The sequence below is a fragment of the Lepidochelys kempii genome, chromosome 4, assembly GCF_965140265.1.
Source record: "Lepidochelys kempii isolate rLepKem1 chromosome 4, rLepKem1.hap2, whole genome shotgun sequence".
Taxonomy (NCBI): Eukaryota; Metazoa; Chordata; order Testudines; family Cheloniidae; genus Lepidochelys; species Lepidochelys kempii.
The window spans coordinates 136,890,698-136,915,296 of NC_133259.1; the positions used below are offsets into that span (position 1 = coordinate 136,890,698).

General features: G+C 43.6%; 1 protein-coding gene across 1 annotated transcript in view; it reads left to right on the forward strand.

Moving 5' to 3' along the window:
• SFXN5 (sideroflexin 5) overlaps positions 1–24,599 on the forward strand; it is a 168,060-nt gene that overhangs the window by 56,802 nt on the left and 86,659 nt on the right. The window contains exons 8-9 of the mRNA XM_073343014.1: positions 5,060–5,116; positions 7,036–7,101. Of these exons, the coding sequence (XP_073199115.1) occupies positions 5,060–5,116; positions 7,036–7,101 (123 nt within the window). The remainder of the gene's footprint in view (positions 1–5,059; positions 5,117–7,035; positions 7,102–24,599) is intronic.

Sequence of the window (24,599 nt, forward strand, 5' to 3'; positions counted from 1 at the left end):
GTGTGACAAAAAGAAAGGCATCATTGAATTACATCTCCAGTACAGACCCAAAAAATGAGGACAGCGTGACTAAGGCATATTTACTTTTCTGCATCAAGAGCATCTTAGTTAATGAGAAGATGGTATGGCTGGATGTAACTGGAAATTTTTGGTAGGACTGGAGTATGCTGCAAATAAACCCATGGGGCTGATTCTCCACTGCCTTGCACATTGTGTTATCATGTACACCTGTGTAAAGAAGGTGTAAAATGGTGCTAAATCCAAATTGTATTACTATACACCCACTTTGCTCAAGTGTAAACAATGACATGAGGTGCAAAGCCATGGAGAATTAGGCCCTTGACGCTCACACCTCTGCTGTTTTGAAGACATTCTGTCAAGTAGTTTAGGTTCCAGCCTTTACATACCTTGAAAAGGACATATTCTGTCAGAGAAACAAGGGGGGGGGTGAGGTCATATCTTTTTGTGGACCAACTTCTGTTAGTGGGAGAGACAAGCTTTCAAACTCCACGGAGCTCTTAGAAAAAAGAGCTGTGTGTAGATCAAAAGCTTGCCTCTCTCACCGACAGAAGTTGGTCCAATAAAAGATATTCCCTCACCCACCTTGTCTCTCTAATGCCCTGGGACCGACACAACTACAGCTACACTGCATATTCTCTTAGTGAAATTCATCCACAGGGCTCTGAGGCTTCAGAAGGTCCCCAAGGCAGCGGAACTTACATGCAGAAGACTCCACATTTGCTGATAGCTGGGCTCTATGCCAGTTCTGCATGCTGAGTCGGGTTTGGGAGAGGGAGTGGGGGCTTGGCTAAATTTTCTGCAGTTACCCCTACATAGTTTCTTTGTACAAAGCTATTTAAGAGGTGTGTGTGTGTGTGTGTGTGTGTGTGTGTGTGAGAATTTGAGCCATAGTAAAGGTTATCCCAAATAAGCAATTCTGAATAATTGAAATAAAAAGACTTATTCAAGCTGTTCTTAAAAATCTTTGTTTATTGCCTTCAAAGTAAATAGTGCTATAAAATGTCATGCCAGCCGTGGAAGATCAAGGCATAATGCAAACTATCTAGGACTTTGGAAAGGGTATGTGCAGTCAACAGAAAACATAAGCGTATCCTAGTAGCTTGTGGCTGTGTTTAAATTCAACAAGGTAAGTTATGGCCACATAGTTCAAACGCTGAAGCTGCATCTTGTGCAATATACAACTTTAAGAGGCAGTGTGGCTGGAAATGTCTAGAGTTTTTCACTTCTCCCACTGTCATGATGCCTAAGAACTCATGAAGTCAGTGACAAAACTCCCTTTGATTTCAGTGGTGCAGGATCAGACACTTGATTATGCTACTCTTCCTCATGTGCATAGCCCCACTGATGTCAATGAGACCCCTGGCATGTGTAAAGACTATTCATGTGATTAAGGGTAGCAGGATAAGACCCTAAAGAGTCCCTGTTCACAGTGAAAGGTGAACCTTGTGTTCTGTACTTAGAGAAAGTTGAAGGGGTAAACTGAAGGGTCTGTTCTTAACTAGGACTCCAGCTACAAGCACAGCACAAAACCTGATTAATTGTAAAAACAGCAAGGAGTACAGTGGCACCTTAAAGACTATCAGATTTATTTGGGCATAAGCTTTCGTGGGTAAAAAACCCACTTCTTCAGATGCATGGAGTGAAAATTACAGATGCTGGCATTATTATACTGACACATGAAGAGCACATGAGACACGTTTTGTGAAATTCTTCAAGGACCAGATTCGTATACACTGTGAGTAGTACCTTACTGTGCAATAAGTCTCACTGAAATCAAAGGGACTACTATGCAGTTACTGGGGGCCATGGATCAGCGCTCACGTCGCACTCCCCATCAGTACCTGGCCCGGGCTGGGGAAGCTAATGATCCAACCAGTGGACCAAATTCAGTGATGAATCCTGGTTACGTGCCACCTGAGGCACACTGCACATACGCTCAGAAGAATACATTTATTCAGTGTAAATAAGGGTGTCAGAATCCTTATTTGGAACTGGAAAGAGTATTCTAAAAAAAAAAGTCAACAACCCACAAGAGCATAATCCAAGATAAATTCATTAACAGAATATACAAATTTCAAGTCCCAGATCAATAGTAGAACAGCATTGACTTCACTGGGAGTTACATGTGCTTATGTAGAGGTAGAATTCGACATGCAAAAAGTAGGATTCTAACTGCTTGACAAACTGTGATCAGATGCAATCCCAGCCCACAGCAAAGAAAAGGAACATAGCCTTCAACTTGACTAACTCGGAGCATGCTTGGGAGGCTGCTTCAGTGGTTCTCAAACTTTTTCTGGTCCTGACGGCCTGCTGGACCCACTGTCAGACCAAGTTGCCTCAGATCACAATGTTAACAGGAGAGGTTCATTTTGGGAGTGCTTCTCTCAAACTTCAGATGCCAACTTAATTTGTGGTGCAAAAAATATGGGGGTCACCCGACTTCCCAGGGAGAGAACGTTTTTGCTCCTCCATCCGTGTTCCCTCTTTCCCTTCTTCCTCTATCCCCATTACCCCTCCATCTTTCCAGTTCTCTTTTCCCCCTCCTTTTCTCCTTTTCTGACTCCTTTCTGTTTCTTTCCCTTCTTCTCTCCTTTCAGTATCATTTCTCAGGTTCTGACCAGGAGCTGGAGAAGAGCAGCCCCGTGCGCCTGCACTGACATACTTTAACCACAGCACCTTGAGTACGCATGTTGCAGTCCAGGGCATGTCAGGCCCCAGACTGAGGTAAGCAGTCATTGGAGCAGCATGAGTGGGACCCTCTGAGCCTTTGGAGTCCCATTTTTGCTGAATTGAGGGAATGTTCAGAACGCCCTCCCTCCAGTTGATCTTTCCTGGATGTGGGGGGAGTGGCCCTACTACCATTGCCACCCCCTCTGAACTCTGCAGACAGGGGGAGTGGGCCATCCAGCCACCCCCTGAAGAGTCCAGAAGTGTATCAGCCAGCCACCCCAGAAGACAGCAGAGCCAGAGAGTGGATAACAGGGCACTGATCCATCCCCATTCTAAAGACTGCTTAAGGTAGGAAGGGAGTGGGGCAAAACTTGTCCCAGTTTTCTATTTCTGAGCTGAGATTCTGGTCTGTAACTGGGGTGGAGTTGTGGGATGGTGATCAAGCAGGGGTGAGTATTGGGTTCTCAATGAAACCCAATTCCACCTGGTTGAGTGTCTGTTACAGAAGTTTCTCTAGCTCTGCTCGATGGACCACTTCAGTAGAGTTTGATTAGTGGAGCTTTATAAAGACTCACTTGGAAACCAGGACAAATTCCAAACACCTATTGCCAAACAAAATTCTCATAAATCATATTTTTTTTTAGCATAAAAGGCAAATTTTGGTGGCCCCATGTATTCCTTTATGTGAAAGTTCTGAGATCAATAGGAAGAACATGCTTGTGGGCCACCACTACCGCTTTTTCCCAATTTGGTCCTTCTGTGCCTATGCCTTCCCCACATTTAACCACTTGGTGACTCTGTTTCTCCCCTTTCTTCTTTCTCTCCTCTCAGGTTCTGGCCATTAGCTGGAGAAGAACCAGTAGTATCCTACTCTTACATTGAAGCACATTATGTGTGGCACCTGCTTTGGGAGTGGGGTGGGGAACCGTAGTTCTTTTAATTCACAACTGCTGTGGATAAAGCACTTCAGTTCAAAAGCACGGCGTTACTCTTCTCCAGTTGCCATTACTGTTGCTGGCACAATTCCATTGGAGTAAATCTTATCCTAGAAGTCAGAGATGGACATACCAACTAGATCATCCAGTCCATATCCCCTAAATGGTACAGTAGATTCATGATCCCCAGCCTCCCATGAACCCCCAGTTTGAGAACCACTGAGTTTAATGAGTGTCTAAAAGATTGGCTGCTAGGCCCTATAATATCCTGCAACTTTCTATAAGGGATGTCATGGAACAGAGCAGGAAGAAGAATGTTTAATGTTAAAATTGCCGTGTTCTGTAACCCTTCAAAGATGCTATCATTTATGCAAAGAATTTTTAAAAAGGTTTGATCTTTCCAGCTTTAGATCAGTTTTTATCACAATTTTACTGTTTTAATTTAGGGTGTGTTTTTATTTTCTAGTTTTAGTGTGCGTCCGTGTCTGTGTGAATTTAATGCAGGTGAAAAGGAGAGGGTCAGAGACACTGGGATGTCAACTGTAGGGCCAGGAGTGGGATGCAATATAACAAAATGGTGACAGTGGAGGATACCAAGGAGAGATTCGCTCCCCCCTCTCCCCCAGACAGATGGGAGAGACCAGCCTATTTGTCTTTCTTTTGGGTGTAGCCCCTAAAGGGATCAAACAGCCACTCTTAAACAAAAGACCAGTGGGGGAGACTATCTCACTATGTGTATCTACAGCACCTAGCACAGTGGGACTCTGATCTCTGTTGGAACCTCTAGGCTAGTACCAATAATAGGAATAGTACAAGGCTGTTGTTCTGGGATAGCTGTAATAGGACGTTTAAGTCTGAGCACACCCACTGTTTTTACTGGGTTTTCTTAAGTATCATGAAAATATTCATATTAATAGATTTTATAAAACTTTTATTTAAAAAACCTAAATTTAGGGACTAAACTATCGGACCGTGTCCCTTTTAAACTTTACTGCAGCTAGTACTGTGGTCAGAGGGCCAGATTCATTGTCCATTGATGTCATTTAAAAGACACCCCTTGACTTAAAAGGGGAATGGATTGGACTCTAAGTATGCACAAAGCTTTAGAAATGTGAAGGGGTGGCGGTCGTTTGTGTGCGTGCGTATGTGTGTGTAGAGTGGATAACCTACATTTCTGCATTTAGTTTTTCCTCTCCGTTACCCCTGTACTTTCACAGCCATATAACAGTTTTCTCGTTGATATCACAAAGCTTCCATGACCCAGTGGAGGTATAATTGGATAAAGTGGACTTTTCTGTATCATGTTTGGGGAGGGGGGAGTTTTTTGGGTTTGTTTTTTTTTTCGTTTTTTTTGGCAGCAGTAGTGACATAGATACATTCTCTTTTTTAAAACAGTTGTTTGTATCTCTTATTTCCTTTTGTTTCCTTTTCAGTGGTTGAATCAGAGCCACAACGCATGTGTCAACTATGCAAACCGAAATGCAACTAAGGTGAGGAGATGCTACATAGGCAGTATCTACAGTAAGTCTGATCTTTTTTGACACTGGAAGCATAATTCCTGAATCTTGGACTTTAACAGAAACTGCAGGGTAGGTGCCACAGCAGGTTTATGGATTGGCCTTTCTCCTATGGAGCCTTCACTATTAAATTGTCTTAGAAAATAAATGGACTGAGTTTGTTTTCAGTCTAGTCCCTGGTTGTCCTTTGTTCAAATCCTCAAAGTACCAAAACCAGGGGTATTGTTCCAGAATAGCAGGGCTGTTGCTGGTCTGGGTTTAGGTGATATAAGCAGGTGTAGTTCCTATTCTGCTTGGTAGAATGTATGCATGCTGTCTGTAATCCTAATTTAGCTCCTTCCTAGGGTTTGACTTTATTGGTAACTCAAATAACGTCAACCAGACATAAAACCATTCCCCAAGGCAGGACCTCTCAGCTCTAGATTCTGGTTCCTTCTGGTACTTGCTGGTTAGTGCTAATAAGAACCATCTGCTAGTGTGATTCCGCAGTATTCAGTCTACACCTTCAGACGGGTTGCAAGCATTTGAAATCAGGGTGACTGCATAGAGGAGTTCTGCAGGGTCCTCTCTCTTTACAGGTACACTGGCAGAACTGGTTAGATAAAGCTAGCGCAGGAGCTGCATTGGCATGCCCTCTGTATCTAATGCTATCATTTTCAAGAGCATTTAAAAGTGGGGATTCTGGGCCTCTTTCCAGACACCAAGCTTCTCTCTTCTCCAGTGCACATGGGAGCCACTAATTTGGGGAGATGAGTCAGTTTCTCTTCCAGATCTTGTTCTCCTACATGGCAGACAACGTGCTGCCGCGACTGCAGTTTGCCATTGGGCTGGCCCAGTTGATAGTCTTGGTTGGTAAGAAGTGACTTAATTTAACATAGTAAAGAGCAACGATGATAGATATTTGGCTTTTCTGATGACAAAAGAAGACTCGGCGATTAAATATACAACCCCTGGTGGGAGGCGGGGGACAAGTCTTTCCCTCATTTTGTTACTATCCCAGGGGTGTTCCTCTCAATACAGTTGCAGAACTAAAGTGTTCTTACTCCTAGTCTTTCTTTCACACCTCCTTCCCCAAACTTTTACGTTGTTGTATCACTTCTCATGATGTCTGAGAGCACTTGCACTTGCATGCAATAGATTCTCATTAAAAGCTAAAAGAAATTGTCAGGTCAAGATAACCTTTCAAAGAGCTATAGTTAAATCAGAAAGCTTTGGGTTCATAATGTATGTGTGTGTGGGTGTGTGTGTGTGAATAGTTCTGCCACTTTGCCAAATCGCATTTATGTATAATATTTCCGGGACAAAGAGTAAATTTCTGGTGCTAAATAAATAATTTTCCAAGTCCTTTAACTCAGTGGTTTTCAACCTTTCCAGAACACTCTACCTCTTTCAGGAGTCTGATTTGTCCTGCGTACCCTAAGTTTCACGTCACTTAAAAACCACAGGGGGCCCGCAAAGGAAAGTTACATGCTTCAGCCCCTGCTGCCCAGTGGGGCTCAGGCTGAAGCATATAACTTAGCTTCACAGGGCCCCCTGTGGCATTGCCCTGCTTGCCACCCTGCATGCCAGCCCTGCCCTTGCGACCCTCCTATATGCATCCCCTGACCCCTAGGTTGAAAAACATTGATCTAGATGAGTTGACGTATCCTCTGGAAGACCTCCACGTACTCCCAGGTGTATGTGTACTCCTGGATGAGAACCACTGCTTTAACCTACTCCATCAGGCTGTAACTCCTGTTGTTTTGGCAATCCCACTAGCTAACAGGGCCACGTATAACCCAGCAGCTGTGACAAAACCAAACATTTAAAAAATAATAATAATAATTCAAAATTATTTTCCTAACCAGAATTCTGTGTTGAAATTGTTTTGTTTTTTTCTTTCCTTTCCAAAGCCTTCTCCAACATCCAAGTTCATCCAGGGCTACTTGGGAGCTGTCATAAGTGCTGTCTCAATTGCAGTGGGTAACACTTTATATTTCTCTCCTCTAAAGAAATAACTTCTCCCCCATATTAATTTTGTATTTTTTTGAGAGATGGTTTGTTTGAAATGGCAAATGGCTTTACTTTAATAGACATAAACCTAGATTGAATATCAAGAAAAGATTCTTAACACTTAGGGCTCTCTGTCCATAGGCAGCCAGCCTTTGCACCACCAAGGCATTACGCTCTACGAAGGCCAGGACTACATTACCACTTATGCCACTCAGGGGTGTGAAAAAACATCCCCCTGAGTGACGTAAGTTTTGCCAGCATAAGTGGTAGTGTGCACAGCGCTATGTCAGTGGGAGAGCTTCTCCCGCCGACATAGCTATTGCTTGCTCGTTGAGGCAGTTTTTATTATTTCAACGGGAGAGCTCTCTCCTCTTGGCATAGCGCGGCTAGACGAGCAATCTTACAGGGGCGCAGCTGCATCGGTGCAGCTGTGCCGCTGTAAGCTTGCTCGTGTAGACGTGGCCTTCGCTCTTTGTAGTAGAAGTCATGGGTATGTCTTCACTGAAAATTAAATAGAGTTATTTATGCTCAAGTTCACTTCCCCACTGTATAATGGCACTTGAGCTGCATAGAATGATTGTATTAGCTGCACAGATTGGTTGTGTTAGCAGCTGATGAGTTCTGCTAACTTGAGTTTAGCCCAGGGGTGGGCAAACTTTTTGGCCCGAGGGCCACATTGGGGTTGTGAAACTGTATGGAGGGCCGGGTAGGGAAGGCTGTGCCCCCCCAAACAGCCTGGCCCCTGCTCCCTATCTGCCCCCTCCCACTTCCCACCCCCTGACTGCCCCCCTCTGAACTCCCGACCCATCCAACCCGCCTCCCGCTCCTTGTCCCCCGCCACTAACTGCCCCCCCAGGACCCCACCCCCTATCCAACCTGCCCCTGTCCTCTGACTGCCCCAACCCCTATCCACACACACACACCCCCGACAGGCCCCCGCTCCGGGACTCTCATGCCTATCCAACCCCCCCTGCTCCTTGTCCCCTGACTGCCCCAACCCCTATCCACACCCCGCCCCCTGACAGCCCCCCCCCACCCAGGACACCCACCCCCTATCCAACCTCCCTGTCGCATGACTACCTTCCGGAACCCCCTGCCCCTTATCCAGCCGCCCCACCCCCTTACCATGCTGCTCAGAGTGGCAGGAGCTCGCAGCCGTGTGGCCCAGCCGGAGGCAGCCATGCCGCCCAGAGCACTGCGGGGGCGGGGCCGGGGAGCTAGCTGCCCCAACCGGGAGCTCAAGAGCCGGGCAGAACATTCCCGCGGGCCGGATGTGGTCCACGGGCCGTAGTTTCCCACCTCTGGTTTAGCCTATACCTCAATGGGTGGGTCAACTCACATTAAAACTGCACTTCAGTTAAGGGTTTTTGTGGCGGGGCAGGATTTGAGTTGTGGCATTATTCAAGTTGTAACTTAACTCACCAGTGAAGACAAGCCCTTACAAGTTTACATCTCTAAGTTTATGGCTTAGTGCTGTAACAATCAGGTTTATAATTCTTAGACTTCGTAGAAGCACAAGTTCAGCTCAGCTATTCTTCATCTGTGTAGAGTAGATACATTTCCAGAGTTGACTCAGCCATTCTTCTTTTCAAGGTGGGCTTTCAAATATGGCCTTAAAAACTAAGGTGTTCTGTTTGCTCTGCTTGGACATTAAAGATCCCATGGAAACTTTTGTAAGACTAGGGATTTGCCCTGTTATCTTGGCCAAAACATCCCCCACCTCTCACTTTCCTCCAGTTGCCAGTAGGCTACTGCCCTTCACAGCAGCAGTGGGTGTTTCTGTGGTGGTTCTATAAATAAAATGCTCAGACGTATGAAGTCACCAGTGTTACCTGAGTAAGGACAGCAAGATTGAGCACAGAGTTTGTCGAATGTTTTGAGATTGTTTGGACTGAAAGTATATATCTTTATCTGACACTCTTGTGTTAGGGTAAGTCTACACTACAAAATTGAGTCTTCTTAAGTTACATTGACTTACAGCCACTGCGGTAATTCAACTGCTTTTAAATGTCCACACTATGCTCTTTGTGTTGGCGTGCATCCTAACCAGGAGCGCTTACAACAATTTCACTGTAAGTGTGGGCATTGTGGGATGGCTTCCGCAAGGTAGTAACAGTTGATGTAAGCAACGCAGTGTCTACAGTGACACTGTGTCGACCTAACTACATCAACTTAAGTGCTACGCCTCTCATGGAGGCGGAGTTACTAAGTTGGTGTAGTGGGCGAGTTACATTGGTGGGAGCTCCATTTTAGTGTAGACACTTACAGAGTTAGGCTGATGTAAGCTGCCTTACATCACCCTAACTCTGTAGTGTAGACCAGGGCTTAGTTGTTTTTCCTCCTACATGTAAATTTTCTGCCTCTGAGTGTAAATTACACTCATTTTGCACAATTACTGATTACCAAGTTACTCTGCTTTACCACTTACGTTCTACATACAACTTCCACCACAATTTATGTAACTGCTGAATTTGTCCTAGTTTCTTCAATATTTCATCAAGCAGTTACCTCCCACCCCACACCTTTCCCCCAAACACATTAGCCCTCCAGGCGTGCACACAGAGCAGGCTAAAGCCTGGGAGAAAATATGAGCCTTTCACCATTTCCTGAATGTGAGTAGCTCTCAGACCAGCAGAAAAAGTGGATTCCAGATGTGGGACCCTCCACTGACAAAGCTCAGCCCTAGCCCATAAACAGTCACATCTGTGGATTGTTAGAAGGGGCACCCTGGCTGATCTCATTTGTCATAATGATACATCACAAGGCACTGTGTCCTCTCACATATATTTGTACTGTAAGTATAAATATAACATTCATATTTATTATGAATCCTAAATCATTTCAGTCCAGTTAGCCCATCATGTTGGAATTATAATCTGAACAACACATCTTGCAGGACAGTTTTTACTTTGTTTGCTTATATAGTGTCATTTTTATATAGTGCCTGGCCCTTTCAGTTTGAGTAAAAGTAGTCTAATTCACTTGGAGCTCCCTTCCTTTTAGGGCAGTTTTGAACTGAGTGAGATCCTCCTGCTGTGCGGAGATGAGACTTTTTACAGATGCAATGATTTTACCTGGTAAGCATCTAGGTTAATAAGCAGAGTAAAGTTTCTGAAACAGGTATTCCACATCTATCTGTTAAACAAAAAATGATTTCGAAAGAGCCTTAATTTTTGTTCCCTGGGATTCTAAGGCCTTAGACCTCATTAACTGATCTCTGCTGTCAACTAGCAGCAAATCACCTCCCAGTGTGAGCCAATTAAGACTAGATGACCTGAAAACAAGTGCCATTATCTCCAGTGGTCTGCAGAGACCTTGTATTAATTAAAGTGAGTCCCTTCCATGTTTGCAGTATGCAAGTGACAGAAGGAGGAGAGCTGGGGGGGGGGAGGGGGAAATCAGTACAGAAAGGTCATGACAAATCAGTTGATCTGAGGTCATGTTTTCCCATAGTTTAAATACCCTTTGTCTTTATCTAACCACAGTGGGCTAGGTTCTGCTCTCAGTGACACCTATACGACCAAATCAGGTTGCAGGGGTGTAACTTACAACAGAATATGGCCCTGTGTTTTTAGCAATTAACCAAAAAGCTCTGTAATGCTTTATAAACAATCGTTCCCCCATTATCGCAAAAGCAGCATTTACTGGTTTGAGCTGCCTTGTTCATTCTTACAAATCTAGTTCCTATCTGCTTGACTCATTTATTGGTCCTGTGACTTTCGTTTACACATCTCGTGCCATAGGTGGTAACTTTTTTTTGAGCTCTGTTTCAAATGCAGTAGGGAATATAAGATCCTCAATTAAATTTCAGCCTGGCCTCCTTGCTGTGCATTTCTTTAGGAGGCTGTCATCTTTTCTGGGGATCAATTAAACATGTTTTCTTAGGGAAAAGGAAAAAAGGGGTTTATTTGGCTCTTGCTTATCCTATTGCACTCAGGTGATGTCAATGGAATTACTCCTGCTTTTTACCAGTAGAAGTGAGAGGAGAATCAGGCTTGATGGTGTTCGTCAGCTTTCATGAACAAATTCTACTGACAGTAAACAAGATTTTCATTCAGAGGCAATACTGGTCTAATGGCTTGAGATTGTGACCGGGAAGGATGGCTACATGGTTAGAGTGCTAGCCTGGGATCTGAGATCACTTCCTTCCTCTACCACAGATTTCCTCTGGGACCTGGGACAAGTCACTTTGGCCCAGCTTCGCAAAGGTATTTACCTTCTGGAAGTTAGGAGCCTAAATGCCTTTGAGGAGCTGAGCCTTTATCTCTCTGTACCTCAGTTCCCCATTCGTACAATGGGGAAGCTTGCATTTCTCTACCTCCCAGAGAAAGTGTGGATAAGTACATTTAAGACTGTGATGCACTCAGCTACCATGTTAAGGGTGGCCATATGAGCACCTAAGAGTCAGACAGGAGATGTAGGTCAAAATGTTCAAATTGGGTGACTGAAGTTAGGTGTCTAAAGAAGTGATCTGATTTTCAGATGTGCTGAACACCTGCAGCTCCCAAATGAGGTCAGCAGGAGCTGCCACTTCTCAGCATCCCTGAAAATCAGGCCACTTATTTAAGTGCCTCAATGTGGATTAATTAGATTAACTATAGGGACCCATCTCTAAAGATTTTGGCCCTGGAACCTGTTCCCTCTCCATCCACTGATGCATAATGTAACTTTGGGAAAGGAAAACGATACCAGGTCCAGGAATTTATTTCTTCACCCACCCAATCTCCAGATAAATTAGCCATTTAAAAACAAACTAGAGAATATACTTTAGGCAATAATCCTGCATTGGCTGAGGAAGAAGGGGATAAAGTAGCAGATTTAACAGGTCTCTTCCATCACTGATTTATGTAGTTTTTCTAGGATGTTCTGCAAATATATTGCCTCCACAGACATACACTTGCGTCCTGTGTTCTGGACAAGAATAGAGGGGGGAGGGTAGACATGACTCTTTAGATAGATGTGGTCTTTTCCCCCATTGAGCACATATGTAGAGCTAAGCTAACTATTTTAAAGACTGTTGGATCGATGCAGCACAGCATACAACTTCCAAGCGTGTGGCTCTGAGGAGGCAATATGTTTAAAGGATTCTAGTTACTGCTAAGTAACCTAGATTTATTTTTTTATCTATGTGATTTTGGTGTATTTTTATCTTGTTCTCTGTATACTTGCCAAAGCAAGCCTTCTTTCTGCCTCTTATTTTGATTGCTATATGCTTAACTGATCTGAACGCTAAGCAGGAATTGTTCTTTTTCATCAATCAGAGTCCTGTTGTTAGAGCTTATTTACCCAGTATGGATATCTGGTTGCTGTTCACTGTGGTAATATGTGAAGTACAATTAATATCAGCTGGTTTTCCTAAACAAGACAGACAAAGACGGGGAACATTGATAGGAATTGAGAGAAACCAGGTATATTTTAAAATATTTTTTTCCCAAATATTCCAGCTCCAACCATTGTAATAAGTTGGAAGGGTTTATAATGATTTGAAAACCATTTACTTGTAATCATACATCCATATCTGTAATTCTTCAAGCTTTGGGAAGGTGAAAAATGCTATGAAAGCGAAAAGCACATTATTGTTCCTGTTAATAACTTTCGCAAGCATCGTAATTGGACATAGTTCTTAGGTTCCAGATCCAAACATGCCAAAAGTATAGGTGTTTGTACCCAGGGCTTTGGTTTGAACCCATCACTAATCCCAGTACTAAACTGTGAACCCTTCCTGCGTCAGAGTCAACTATCCAGTACGCTTACGCTGTGATAACAGCTTCCATTTGGGGGTCAGAAATGCCCCTAAAGCTGTGTTGTTTCTTTGACATAAAGCAACTTAGTACAAGAATCGCGTGCAGCTGTGGAAATGTCACCAAAACAAACAGCCGAATGCACAGCATGGCGATCAAATGGGTCTACAGTAGGTTGTTGAACCAGAGGCTCATGCAACTCCTGTGCTATCAAAGGGGTATGTGTTCCATCAATCAATCAGTTGTACTTGTGTTCAGTTGTATTACATTTTGGTGGCAACACCAGATTACCAGAAAGACCCTGATAATTTGGAAGGAATTCAAAGAACAAAGAAAAGGATCAGGACTGGAGGGACTGAGTTACTAGGAAAGATTAAAGGAGCTACATATGTGTATAAATTGTCTAAAGAATGCCTAGGGGGGCTCATGATAACAGCCAGTAAAGATAAAAAGAAATGGAAGATTTAGGCTGAATATGGAGAAACTTCCTGACAGTGAGATGTATGGGGTTGTGGAATAGTTTCCTTAGAGAAGTGGTGCCTGCTCCATTCTTTTGGGCTTTTAAAACTAGATTGTACAAAGCACTGTAGGAAGCAATCTCATACTGCCTAGGAGATGGACTGGGTGATCCAATAGGTCTTTTCCATCAATGACTTCTGTAAGTCATGCTAGGCATAGGAAAAATGGGCAATAGAGGACTGGTATAAAAGTGATTAGAAACATTGGCTGGGGGGAGGAATAGAATGATCCTGGAATGAAGCTTAAAAGAATGTTTTAAATTAAAAAAAGAAAAAATCCAGAAAGCAAGAGTGGAAGACAGGGAGGTGGGGAACTATGTACAATAGAACCACTGATTGGTTTTCTGTGGCTTGACAAGCAGCGTGGATGATGAAGGGTGGCTCTCCTCTGGTGTCCAGGGAAGAGATCTGGCACCAAGCCTTCCTCCCCTTTCAGACACTCTGAACCTGATTCTCCTTGCACTTATACCATTGTAGTTCCAGTGGTTTAAGCGGAGTTACTCCAACTTACTCCAGTGTTCATGAACAGAAAATCAGACTCTCTGTTCCCAGGCTCCGCCGTGAATGATTTCCAAAGCTGGCAACTAAACCTGCTTAGCCTACACCATGCTCCCGGCAGTATCCGTTAGTCCAAAGGGCTGCCTGGGTGGGGGGTCTTCACTGGCTCAGCAAGCCATGGAAAACCAATTAGCAGGTAAGAAATTTTTTGTTTTTCTGTGGCTTGGCTTCCCAGTATGGATGATGGGTCTGGTTAGCAACACCCACCCAGGGAGGAGAATGGGAAATTAACAGCCAACTAACTGAACGGGCTACAGTGACAGGAGAAGAAAGTTGGGCAGTCTGGGAAGGAAGAGTCCTCCCTTGAGGAAAGCCATCATAGGGGCAGTAATAAATTAGTGTCTTGGAGCACTCTATATGCCAATGCTTCATCTGCTGCAAACGCAGGTCCAGTCAGTGGCGATTGGTGTAGGTGCAGCTGACTCTCCAGAGCGCATCCAAAAGAGGCCTCTCCTCTCTCTACCCAAGAAGTGGCTGTGGCTCTGACAGAATGGGCTTGACGTTGAATCAGGGTGGGGAGGCTTGCAGAGGTATTGGTGATCAGGATGGATACAGCAAGGGAGCATGGTCAGACGTGCTTTAATCCCCTTGCAGGAAACCTCGAGGATGAAGAAGGAATAGGGCTTTCCCCACTCCTTTGTTCATGACAAGTAGGTCTTCAAGACTCTACAACCTCCGGCGCTTGGATTTCCAACTGCGTCTGAGGTTTCCTTCTGCATTTGGGGTCGCCGCAAAAATTGGGGTGGGAAATCTCCTGTTTAAAATGAAAAGAAGCGGGGACAAGTGTGAAATGCTGCTTTTCCCTTAGGTAAAATGAGGTGAGCAATTGCAGGCCACGGCTCTGAGCCCCCTCGCCCTTCAAGTGGAGGTGACGCTAGTCTGAGTGCTATCATCCAGGAGACCATAGTAGGGGCACAAAGGGCCTGGAGCAGCCTGTTGAGGTTCCAGGGAGGGAGCAGGGATGTCACTGGAAGCTTAAGGTAGTACATGACCTTTAGGAATCTAGTCACAATACGGTTGATTTTCCCACAGATACCCCTAGTGGAGCCCCTGGGGCTTTCGAGGTCTGAAGTTTGGATCCCTGTGGAGCTAGCTGAGAAACCCTCATGCTAGAGAGACTCCAGGATGTCTGAGTGGGGGGGATTTCTTCACCAGAGCCCAGTGGGACCAACACCAGGCTGAGAAGATGGATTTTTTTTCTATGAGAGCATGACAGAGCATGGGGGACTGTCAGAAATAGCTACCTTTCATTAGGAAGCTCCTTTTATGAGCTGCCTGAACATTGAGTGTCTGCTTCTTCCTCAGAAAACGGGGACTTGGCTGGCATTTCAGATACACAGGCCCTGTAATAAAACACTGAAGGGTTCCCAATTAGGGAAGGTGTGAGCCTGATTTGGCTGTGCAGTCTTCATGGCTCCAAAATGGCCCCTCAATATAAGACACCTGCTGCCTTCCTCACCAAGGGTATATCTACACAGCACTTTGGAGACCATAGGAGTGAGTATCCCAGACCGGCTTGACAAACTTGGGCTCGTGGGGTGCAAGCTAGTGCTCTAAAAATAGCTGTGCAGACAGTGTTTTGAAGCTGCTGCAGAACCTGAACGCCAGCCCAAGCCACAACTTCGAAGCACTGTCTTTCCAGCTATTTTTAGAATGTAAGTGCAAGGCTAAGTCTATAGATCCAGGCTTGGAGCTCCTATGGGCTCCCAAATGCATGTGGACTTAGCCCAAGAGACCAGTGAGCTTGGAGCCAGAGGGCTTGAAAGAAGAGGACCTTGGCTCCAAATCTATGGCGTCTGGTTGGTCCTTTGCTGCCTGACTGACTTTGGAGGAGAGAAACCACCCACTAACTACTCTGGGGAGCCGAGACATATCATAATAGCTATTATATGTGGCCTTACATCTGTAGGTCTCAAAGCACTTTACAATGGAGGAACGCTATTATTTGCGTTACACAGAGGGGGTAACTGAGACACAGAGAGCTTAAAGGACTTGCCCAAGGTCACCCAATGAATCAGAGCTAGGAATAGAATAGCAGTTCTCAAACTGTAGGTCGGGACCCCAAAGTAGGTTGCAAACCCCATTTTAATGGGGTCACCAGGGCTGATGTTAGACTTGCTGGGGCCAAAACCGAAGACTAAGCCCCACTGCCCAGGACCAAAAATAAAGTAACAGAATGTGATTTTTACCATGAATTGCGTAGATCTTTACAAATCCAACCCTTTTGAGCAGGGAAAACAGTTCAGTGTTGTGTGGTTTCACTGACAATAAGTAGAGGTGGACACCCTTTTGCACAGGCGTGCCCCCCCTCCCCCCCCAGGGCTGAAGCCCTTAAGGTTTGACTTTGCCCACCCCTCGCCACCTGGGGCGGTGGAGCTCGGGCAGACTCAGGCTTCAGTTCGCCCTCCTGGGATCTTGTAGTAATTTTTGTTGTCAGAAGGGGGTCGCGGTGCAATGAAGTTTGAGAATCCCTGGAATAGAACCCAGAAGTTATGGCTCCCAGTCCTGTGTGCAATCCACTAAACCAAAGGAGCCTTGTAGGGTACAATAGAGTAAGATCAATTATATACTTTATTGCACCAACCCCTCAGCTGATGTTAATCAGTGTAGCTCCGAATCATCAGTTTACTCCAGCTGAGGCTTTACCCCTTCCAGCCTCTAATGAGCAAGAGTTCCAAAAAGAAAACATTGGGCTCTCTAGGAGGTGTAGGGGGAACTTGGTGAAAGAAAAAGACATCACTGAAATAATACTTAAATTCATTCTTTGCTTTGGTGTTCTCAGAGCAGGAAGGGGGACTGGCGCAGCAATGAGACATACATTTTCTAGGGGAGGAAATCAGATGCATGTCAGATCAGATGAGCAAGGAATCCAATGACTATCAGGAGAATGGGGAATGTTAGTCAGCCTCAATCTGGCTTAGAACTCCAGAATACGCCAGCAGATCTCTAGCCAATACATTTTGAAAATGACGGTCTTATAAATTTTGACTTTGTTCCAATATAGCACAAAAATATTCAGAATTTCCTGCAGAAGGAAATTTTCTGACCAGCTTCAGTGGGAAGATTGAAAAAGAATAAGAAGTGAGCAGACAACCTTGGTAACTCAGTGTGGAGAAATGTAAGGTAATGAGGTTGAGGACAATAAACAAGCAAAGAAATTATCTTCAGGGATGTTACATTGAGTGTAGCTCTCTCTTAAGTGGAAGGATCAGAGGTGGTGTGGGATAACACTATCATACCTAGCTTGCATCAATTATTAGCAGTAAAATAAAGGGTAGCAAAAATCTGCTGTTTATAAATAAGATTCTGAGAGGGTTAACTTTAGTGATTTAGACCCCAATCCAAAGTGCACTGAAGTCAATAGGTTTCAGAGTAGCAGCCGTGTTAGTCTGTATTCGCAAAAAGAAAAGGAGTACTTGTGGCACCTTAGAGACTAACCAATTTACACCAGGTTAGCCGTGACATTATCGGGGATAGTGTTTTTGATGGCTTGTAGTCCATTGGTTAGTCTCTAAGGTGCCACAAGTACTCCTTTTCTTTTTGAAGTCAATAGGACTCTTTTTATTGATTTCAGCAGATTTTGGATCTGGCCTTTAAGCATCCAATTTGAAACACTTAAGATCCTTACAACCAGAGGTTCAAAGCCTTCCAGGATCATCCAGCGTAGATAAATGGAGTTCCAATCAGTACGGTATGTAGGAGGATCTTTTGGACAAGCCTTCAAAATCAAGGCCCTGCCTGCTTTATGTAAAGATCCCACGGGATTTCTCAGAAGAGTAAGGGCTTTTTCCAGGTCCTTTGGCTAAATTTCTGACCTCTCCCAACTGCGCAATGTGCTGTTTAGCTTATTGCTCAGCTGGTTAGTTGTCTACCTGTTGCCCTCCACCCCAGAGGGGCTATGTGATATTGTTGGCATCATTCTGATCTCACACCAGGATGTTCGGCTTAAAGCTTTATATATTTAAGCTTTATATAACTTATAAAGTAAGTAAGTTATAGTGATGAGAACCTGGTGTAAATGAGATCAGAATTAAGCTCTGTATGATGATGTGTGTGTGGTATATGTAATTCCACATGAAGGCATCGGTGGTGACTCCATAGTTAAGACTGCATTCCAATTTCCAGTTATAGTTGGGATTGAATCCCTTTTTGTGCATGGAAAATAATGTCTGTAAGGTTGCTATTGACCATACTTTCCCATGGGTACAGACTGAATTTCGAAGAAAAGCTGGAAGTAAATCCAATCATCAGCTAGGAATCATGGGGCTGAGCATATGTTTGCTTGAGCATGTTGCCCTCTGTTGACTGCAGGGTTATTGTGAATTTCTCCATCTTAAAAACTCAAGGGAAAAAAATCAATATGCTGCTGTTTGTAGTGTATAAGACTAATGTGTGTCTTTGTTGTGTGGGCAGCATAAGATCTGTGTTTTCTGTAACTGTTCATTTATATTCTTCTAAGTGCTTGGGTTTTGAAATTAAGTGACAGATAACAATGCATTTATCGCTTTGCAACCTTAAGTGGATGTTGGGGGGGAAAAAGGGAAGGGCAGAGAGGGTGTGTTTCTGTTCAGACTATAATAAATAAAACTGCATATAAATGTAACCCATGCTTACTCATTGTAGCAGTCTGTCTCCTCCTGTCAGGGCCTGTAACATGGGCTGTCTGAGCTAGTGGTTGCTGGAGCCAGGATTCAAGTCAGGATCAGGGTCATATGCCAGTGGTCAAAGCCAGAGTCAGCAATGAAGCAAATTCAGCAAGCAAGAGTAATGCCGCCCAGGGAGGGTCATCAAAAATATTGGCAAATGCTTAGCGTTGTAAGAAAGAGTCCCACTTGGTCAATGCCGAATGATTCTGTTCTAGAAAGGGAGAGGCCCACACCAGGGCCTCCCCAGTAAGCAGGCCCATCTTAACTTGATATCTGGCATGCTCCTGGGGCTAGAGCATAAACAGAAGTCTGCATTGGGTACCGAACCCATGAAACTTATTGCCAATACCATCATTTCTCTGGCAAAAGAACTCTGGGGCCGGTGTCGTAAGAGAAGCCAAATGGCTACCCACAACCATTCAGAGTGCTGCAGCTTGCTCCTGCAAGAATCGATTTCCTGTCTGCAACTGTTGTACTTGCAAAAAGAAAAGGAGGCACCTTAGAGACTAACCAATTTATTTGAGCATAAGCTTTTGTGAGCTACAGCTCACTTCATCGGATGTTAGTCTCTAAGGTTCCACGAGTCCTCCTTTTCTTTTTGTGGACACAGACTAACACGGCTGCTACTCTGAAACCTGTAGTACTTGGTCTCTCCTTTTCTGGTTTTCTGCCTGAAGGCCAGCAATCTGCTCCTGAGACCTGATAGAACCCTGGGGTGATGGCGAGGTGGGACCCCCAGCAGTGTCCATGCCAAGTCCAGGAGTCAACAATGAGTCCTGGACAAGATCAAGGTTGGCCTGAGCAAGCTGTCAGGGCCTGTAGCATGGGCTGTCTGAACTAATGGTTGGAGCAGGAGTAAAGTCAGGGTTGTGGTCACACCAAGGGTAAAACTAGAGTCAGCAACTGAGGTCAGGGCAAGGAAGCAAGAAAAAGGCATGGTAACAGAATCAGGGACAAGGCATGGTAGGTAGCAGGAAGGGGCAAGGCATGATAGCAGGAACAGGGATGAGGCATGGTAGCTGGGACAAGGAGCAGGAGCCAGGCAAGGAAGGAGGAACTTGGCCTCCAGAGTATGGGCAGCAACAGGCCTATCAGTTAGTTGCTCAGATGGGACAGGCACACCCAGTGGTGTCCAGTCAGCAGTCTGCTGTTAGTCAATGGGTGTAGCTTCTGGTGGCGGGGTATTAGAAGCAATTTCCTCCTCACCCCTTACAGCTCAGTGGCACAGAGGATAAGGCTCCCATTCAGTGGGCCTAGGTGTAAGACCTGTGGTACCTGATGCCTCCAGTGGCTGGATCACATAGAGGGTTGAGTTTGCTACAGCCTTTTATAGTCTGACCTGTATAGCACAGGCCAGAGAACTTCCCCACAGTAGTTCCTAGAGCAGATCTTTTAGAAAAACATCTGTTCTTGATTTAAAAATGGTCAGATATAGAGAATCCACTATGACCCTTGGTTAACTGCCCTCACTGTTAAATATGTACACCTTATTTCCAATCTGAATTTGTCGAGCTTCAACTTGCAGCTATTGGAGCATGTTATATCTTTCTCTGCTGGATTGAAAGGCCCACTATTAAATATTTATTCCCCATGTAGGTACTTATATACTGTGATCAAGTCATCCCTTAACCTACTCTTTGTTAAGTTAAATAGATTGAATTCTTGATTCTATCACTATAAGGCAGGTTTTCTAGTCCTTTATTTATTCTCGTGGCTCTTCTCTGACCCCTCTCCAATTTATCAACATCCTTCTTGCATTGTGGGCACCAGACCTGGACACAGTATTCCAGGAGCAGTAATATCTGTGCCAAATACCGAAGTAAAATAACCTTTCTACTCCAACTTGAGAATCCCCTGTTTATGCATCCCAGGATCACATCAGCCCTTATGGCCACAGAATCACACTGGGAGCTCATGGTCAGCTGATTATCCACCATAGCCCCGAAACTTTTTCAGAGTCACTGCTTCCCAGGATAGAGTCCTCTCCCATTATGTAAGTATGGTCTATGTTATTTGTTCTTAGATGTATACATTTACATTTAGCCATATTAAAATTCATTATTTGCTTGCACCTGGTGTATCAAGCAATCCAGATTGCTTTGTATCAGTGACCTGTCCTGTTCATTATTTACCACTTCCCCAATTTTTGTGTCATCTGCAAACTCTATCAGTGATAATTTTATGGTGTCTTCAAGGTCATTGATAAAAATCTGAAATAGTGTAGGTCCAAGAACTGATTCTTGCAGGACCCACTGGAAACACACCTGCTTGACGATGATTCCCCACTTGTAATTACATTTTGAAACCTATGGGTTAGCCAGTTTTTAATCCATTTAATGTGTGCCATGTTACTATTTTATTGTTCTAGGTGTTTAATCAAAATGTCACATGGTACTAAGTCAAAAGCTATAGAAAAAAAGATATGAAGTTAGTCTGACAGGATCTCTTCTCCAAAAACCCATTTTGATTTGCATTAATTACATTAACCTGCTTTGCTTCTTTATTAATTGAGTCCCATATCAGCTGCTCCATTATTTTGCCTGGGATTGACGTCCAGCTGATAAGGACTATAATTACCCAGGTCTTCCCATTTACCCTTTTTAATAATTGGCACAATATGAGCATTCTTCCAGTCTTCTGGAACTTTCGCCGTGCTCCAAGACTTATTGAAAATCAGCATTAACAGTTCAGCAAGTTCCTTAGCCAGCTCTTGTAAAACTCTTGAATGTAATTTATTTGGACATGCTAATTTTAAAATGTGCAGCTTTAGTAGTTTCTTTTTAACATCCTCCAGAGGTACTAGGGGAATGGAAAGAGTGTTATCATCACTGTCTGATGAGATTAGGTCATCTGTTTTTCCCCCGAATACCGAACAGAAGTATTTATTGAACACTTCTGCCTTTTGTGCATTACGATTGATAAGTCTACCTTTTCCATTTAGTAACTGACCAATACCATTGTCAGGATTGTTTTCTGTTCCTTATATATTTTAAAAACTCTTTCTTCTTAATGCTGCTGATCATAGATTTCTCCTTGTGTTCCTTTGCTTCCCTTATCAAATTTCCACAATTCCTAAGTTATGATTTATATTCATTACTATTAATTTTCCCTTCTTCCATTTGTTATATATTATTTTTTTATAGCTGCCTTCACTTCCCCTGTAAAGCAGGTTATTTTTTTAACCAGCATGGTTTCTCCCTCAGTTGTGGGATTGTGGCATTTTAGTCATCTACTAAGGTGTTCTGAAATGATTCCCAATTATCATTCATATTTTCTGATTAAATTCTTCCTCCCACCTTATTTAGCTTATAATTGTTTTCAGCTTTGTGAAATTGGCCCTATTAAAGCACCAAGTATTTATATATATTACTGATCCGGACTTTATTTTGCTTGCACATTATAAGTGTGATCAAGTCATGATCTCTTGTACCTAAGAGCCCATTAATTTTTAGTTCTGTGATCATTTCCTCTTTATCCATCAGGACAAGGTCTAATAAAGAATTCCACCTGGTTGGTGGCAATACTTTTGGAATGTGTTAGGAAATTGACATCTATAAGGTTTAGAAATTCCAAGAATGTTTTAGTCCTGGCAGCACAAGACCTCCAGCATATGTCACTCTCAAACTGAAGTCCCCCATGATTATGCAGTTCTTTTTCCTTCATGCTGGAGATAGGTGCGTAAGAAGGCAGTCATCTTGTTCCCTAGCGACAGCTTTGACAGCTGAGTCTTTTAGCTCATGCAGTAGAGGCTTATGCTTTTAGATCCAGAGGACCTAGGTTCAGTCCCTGCTGCCGATGACCCACCAAGGGGCATCATGTTACATAAACATTTTAATGTGCCAGTCATTGTTCACATGGAAACATTTGTCTTTTAACAACACTGTAATTTTATGGTGGTATAATTGCTACTTTTCCCTCCTTCCCCCCAAATGCTGACTTTTAATATACACGGTGGAGGCTGGCCAACTTGATTTTGCTGCTGATGAGCATCCTGGTGTTCTAGGGAGCAGTGAAACTAAAGAGAGGTGAGGAAAATAATGGAGAATTTGATGTAAAAACAGTCTGGATATAATACAGAAGAGAAACATAGTCTCTTAATTACCTTGTCTATTTGGCTGAGACATCAGATGTAATACATTTTCCCTTGGAAACAATGTAATGAAACCAATTACTCTTTATTTAGCACATGTGCAAAGGTGAGCTACAGTTTTAGGGATGCTCAGACCCAATGCTTGGCATAACTCTCACGCTCTTTTATATGCGGTAAGGACTGCACTAAGGACTGTATCTCTAATAGGCACCCCACTATTTTAAACAATCACTTTAAAGCATGCAAGGGTTTGTACATAATCAATTAAAGGACCAGCTCTCACCGGTAGCATATTTTTGTGAGGCTCAGGGCAGCTACATTGCTTAAGATGGATTTCATTATCTGTAATGGATTTTTGAGTTGGGGATTAGGTCCTGATCCAACCGGGTACCTAAGCATGTGCCTAAACTTTCAGCACATAAGCAATCCCATTGAAGTTAAATGTGAGCTTGTTTACCTGAGAAGGTTGTACCAGTATAATTTAAGTTGTGAATTTAAACGGATCTAGTTAAACCAGTGCAAGAGGCTTGTGGATACTTATTTCAGTATGTGAGACTTATTTCAATTTAGTTTAAGTCAACTTGGAACAGGCTTAACTGTACTGAAATAAACGACTCTTAAACTGAAATTTAGTGTGTCCACAAACCCTTTTGCACCAGTTTAACTCTATCTATCCTGGGTATTGAGATCGCCTGAAATATCTGAGCACTCCCATAATGGATTTAGCCTCGCAACACCCCTAAGAGGCAGGTCAGTGTTGTCATCCCCATTGTACAGAGGGGAAACTGAGGTTTGGAGAGGCCAAGTGATTTGACCAAAATCATACAGGAAATCTGTGGCAGAGCAGGGCTTGAACCCAGGTTCCCCAAGTTGTAGGTTAGTGCCCTAATTCCACTGTGTTTTAAACACTTGTTTAAAGTTATACCAGTGCAAATTTCTCATGTAGACTAGTTCTTAGTGATGCTACTTCCAGAAAGATTTAACTTGCACCTTTAAAAAGAAACAGAAAAGAATACTATGGAAATTGTTTTGTACAGTCTTGCAGTAGCTTCTGTCTGAGATACAACCAGAGCTATTTAACTTATGTAACTTGCTACACCCAAAGAAATCCACCAAGTTTCTTAACTCCTTGAGCCAGAACTGTTTGGCTTCCAGATCTTACAGATTCCACTGAGGCTTCTGTACAGGTGCTAAGCTGCTTGAATCAGAGCTTATTTGGTTTAAGATTTTTTTCTCTGTGTTTCTACAGAGATGGTAAATGGAGTGAAGAAGTTTGTAGATTGTGCTGGGAACTGGAGCTCTGAGGCTATAATTTCCGTGCAACTCCCAACTTTTGTATCTAGCATCATCAAAAATAGTTCTGTGCAATAAGGAGCCAATCCAAAACCCACTGAAGTCAAATGGGAATCTTTCCATTGACTTCACTGGGCATTGGAATAGGCCCTAGTTCTCCACCAGCACTAATGGAATACAATAAAGAGAAGTTTGTTGACTGTGCTATTTTTTGAGATCTGACAGTGCAGAAAAATGTTAGACCTTTTCAAAACCAAAAACTCCCTTACCTCAAAAACGCCCTGCTCGACTAACCTAAAACTCTCCCATAAAGTTTTCCTCTAGGCTAGAGACTACACAGTGCAGAATTCTGATAGAAGGATTTTGTTTTTCTCCCCCAAAAGAAATTGGAAGCTGAAGGAGTTTCAAAAAATATCAGGCTTATGGTGGACATCAGGTTACAACATTATGCGGTCACTACTGTGATTTCGTAATGTGAGATCTTTGAGGAGCCTTGCATGACGTGACCTGCAGCCTGTAGGTCGGGAGCACTGTGTAGTAGGTGATGTCTGTCAGCAGAGATGGTATTTTACTGCCCTGGTCTTTCCAAACTGTGCACGCATTCCCAAGGCTCAGACC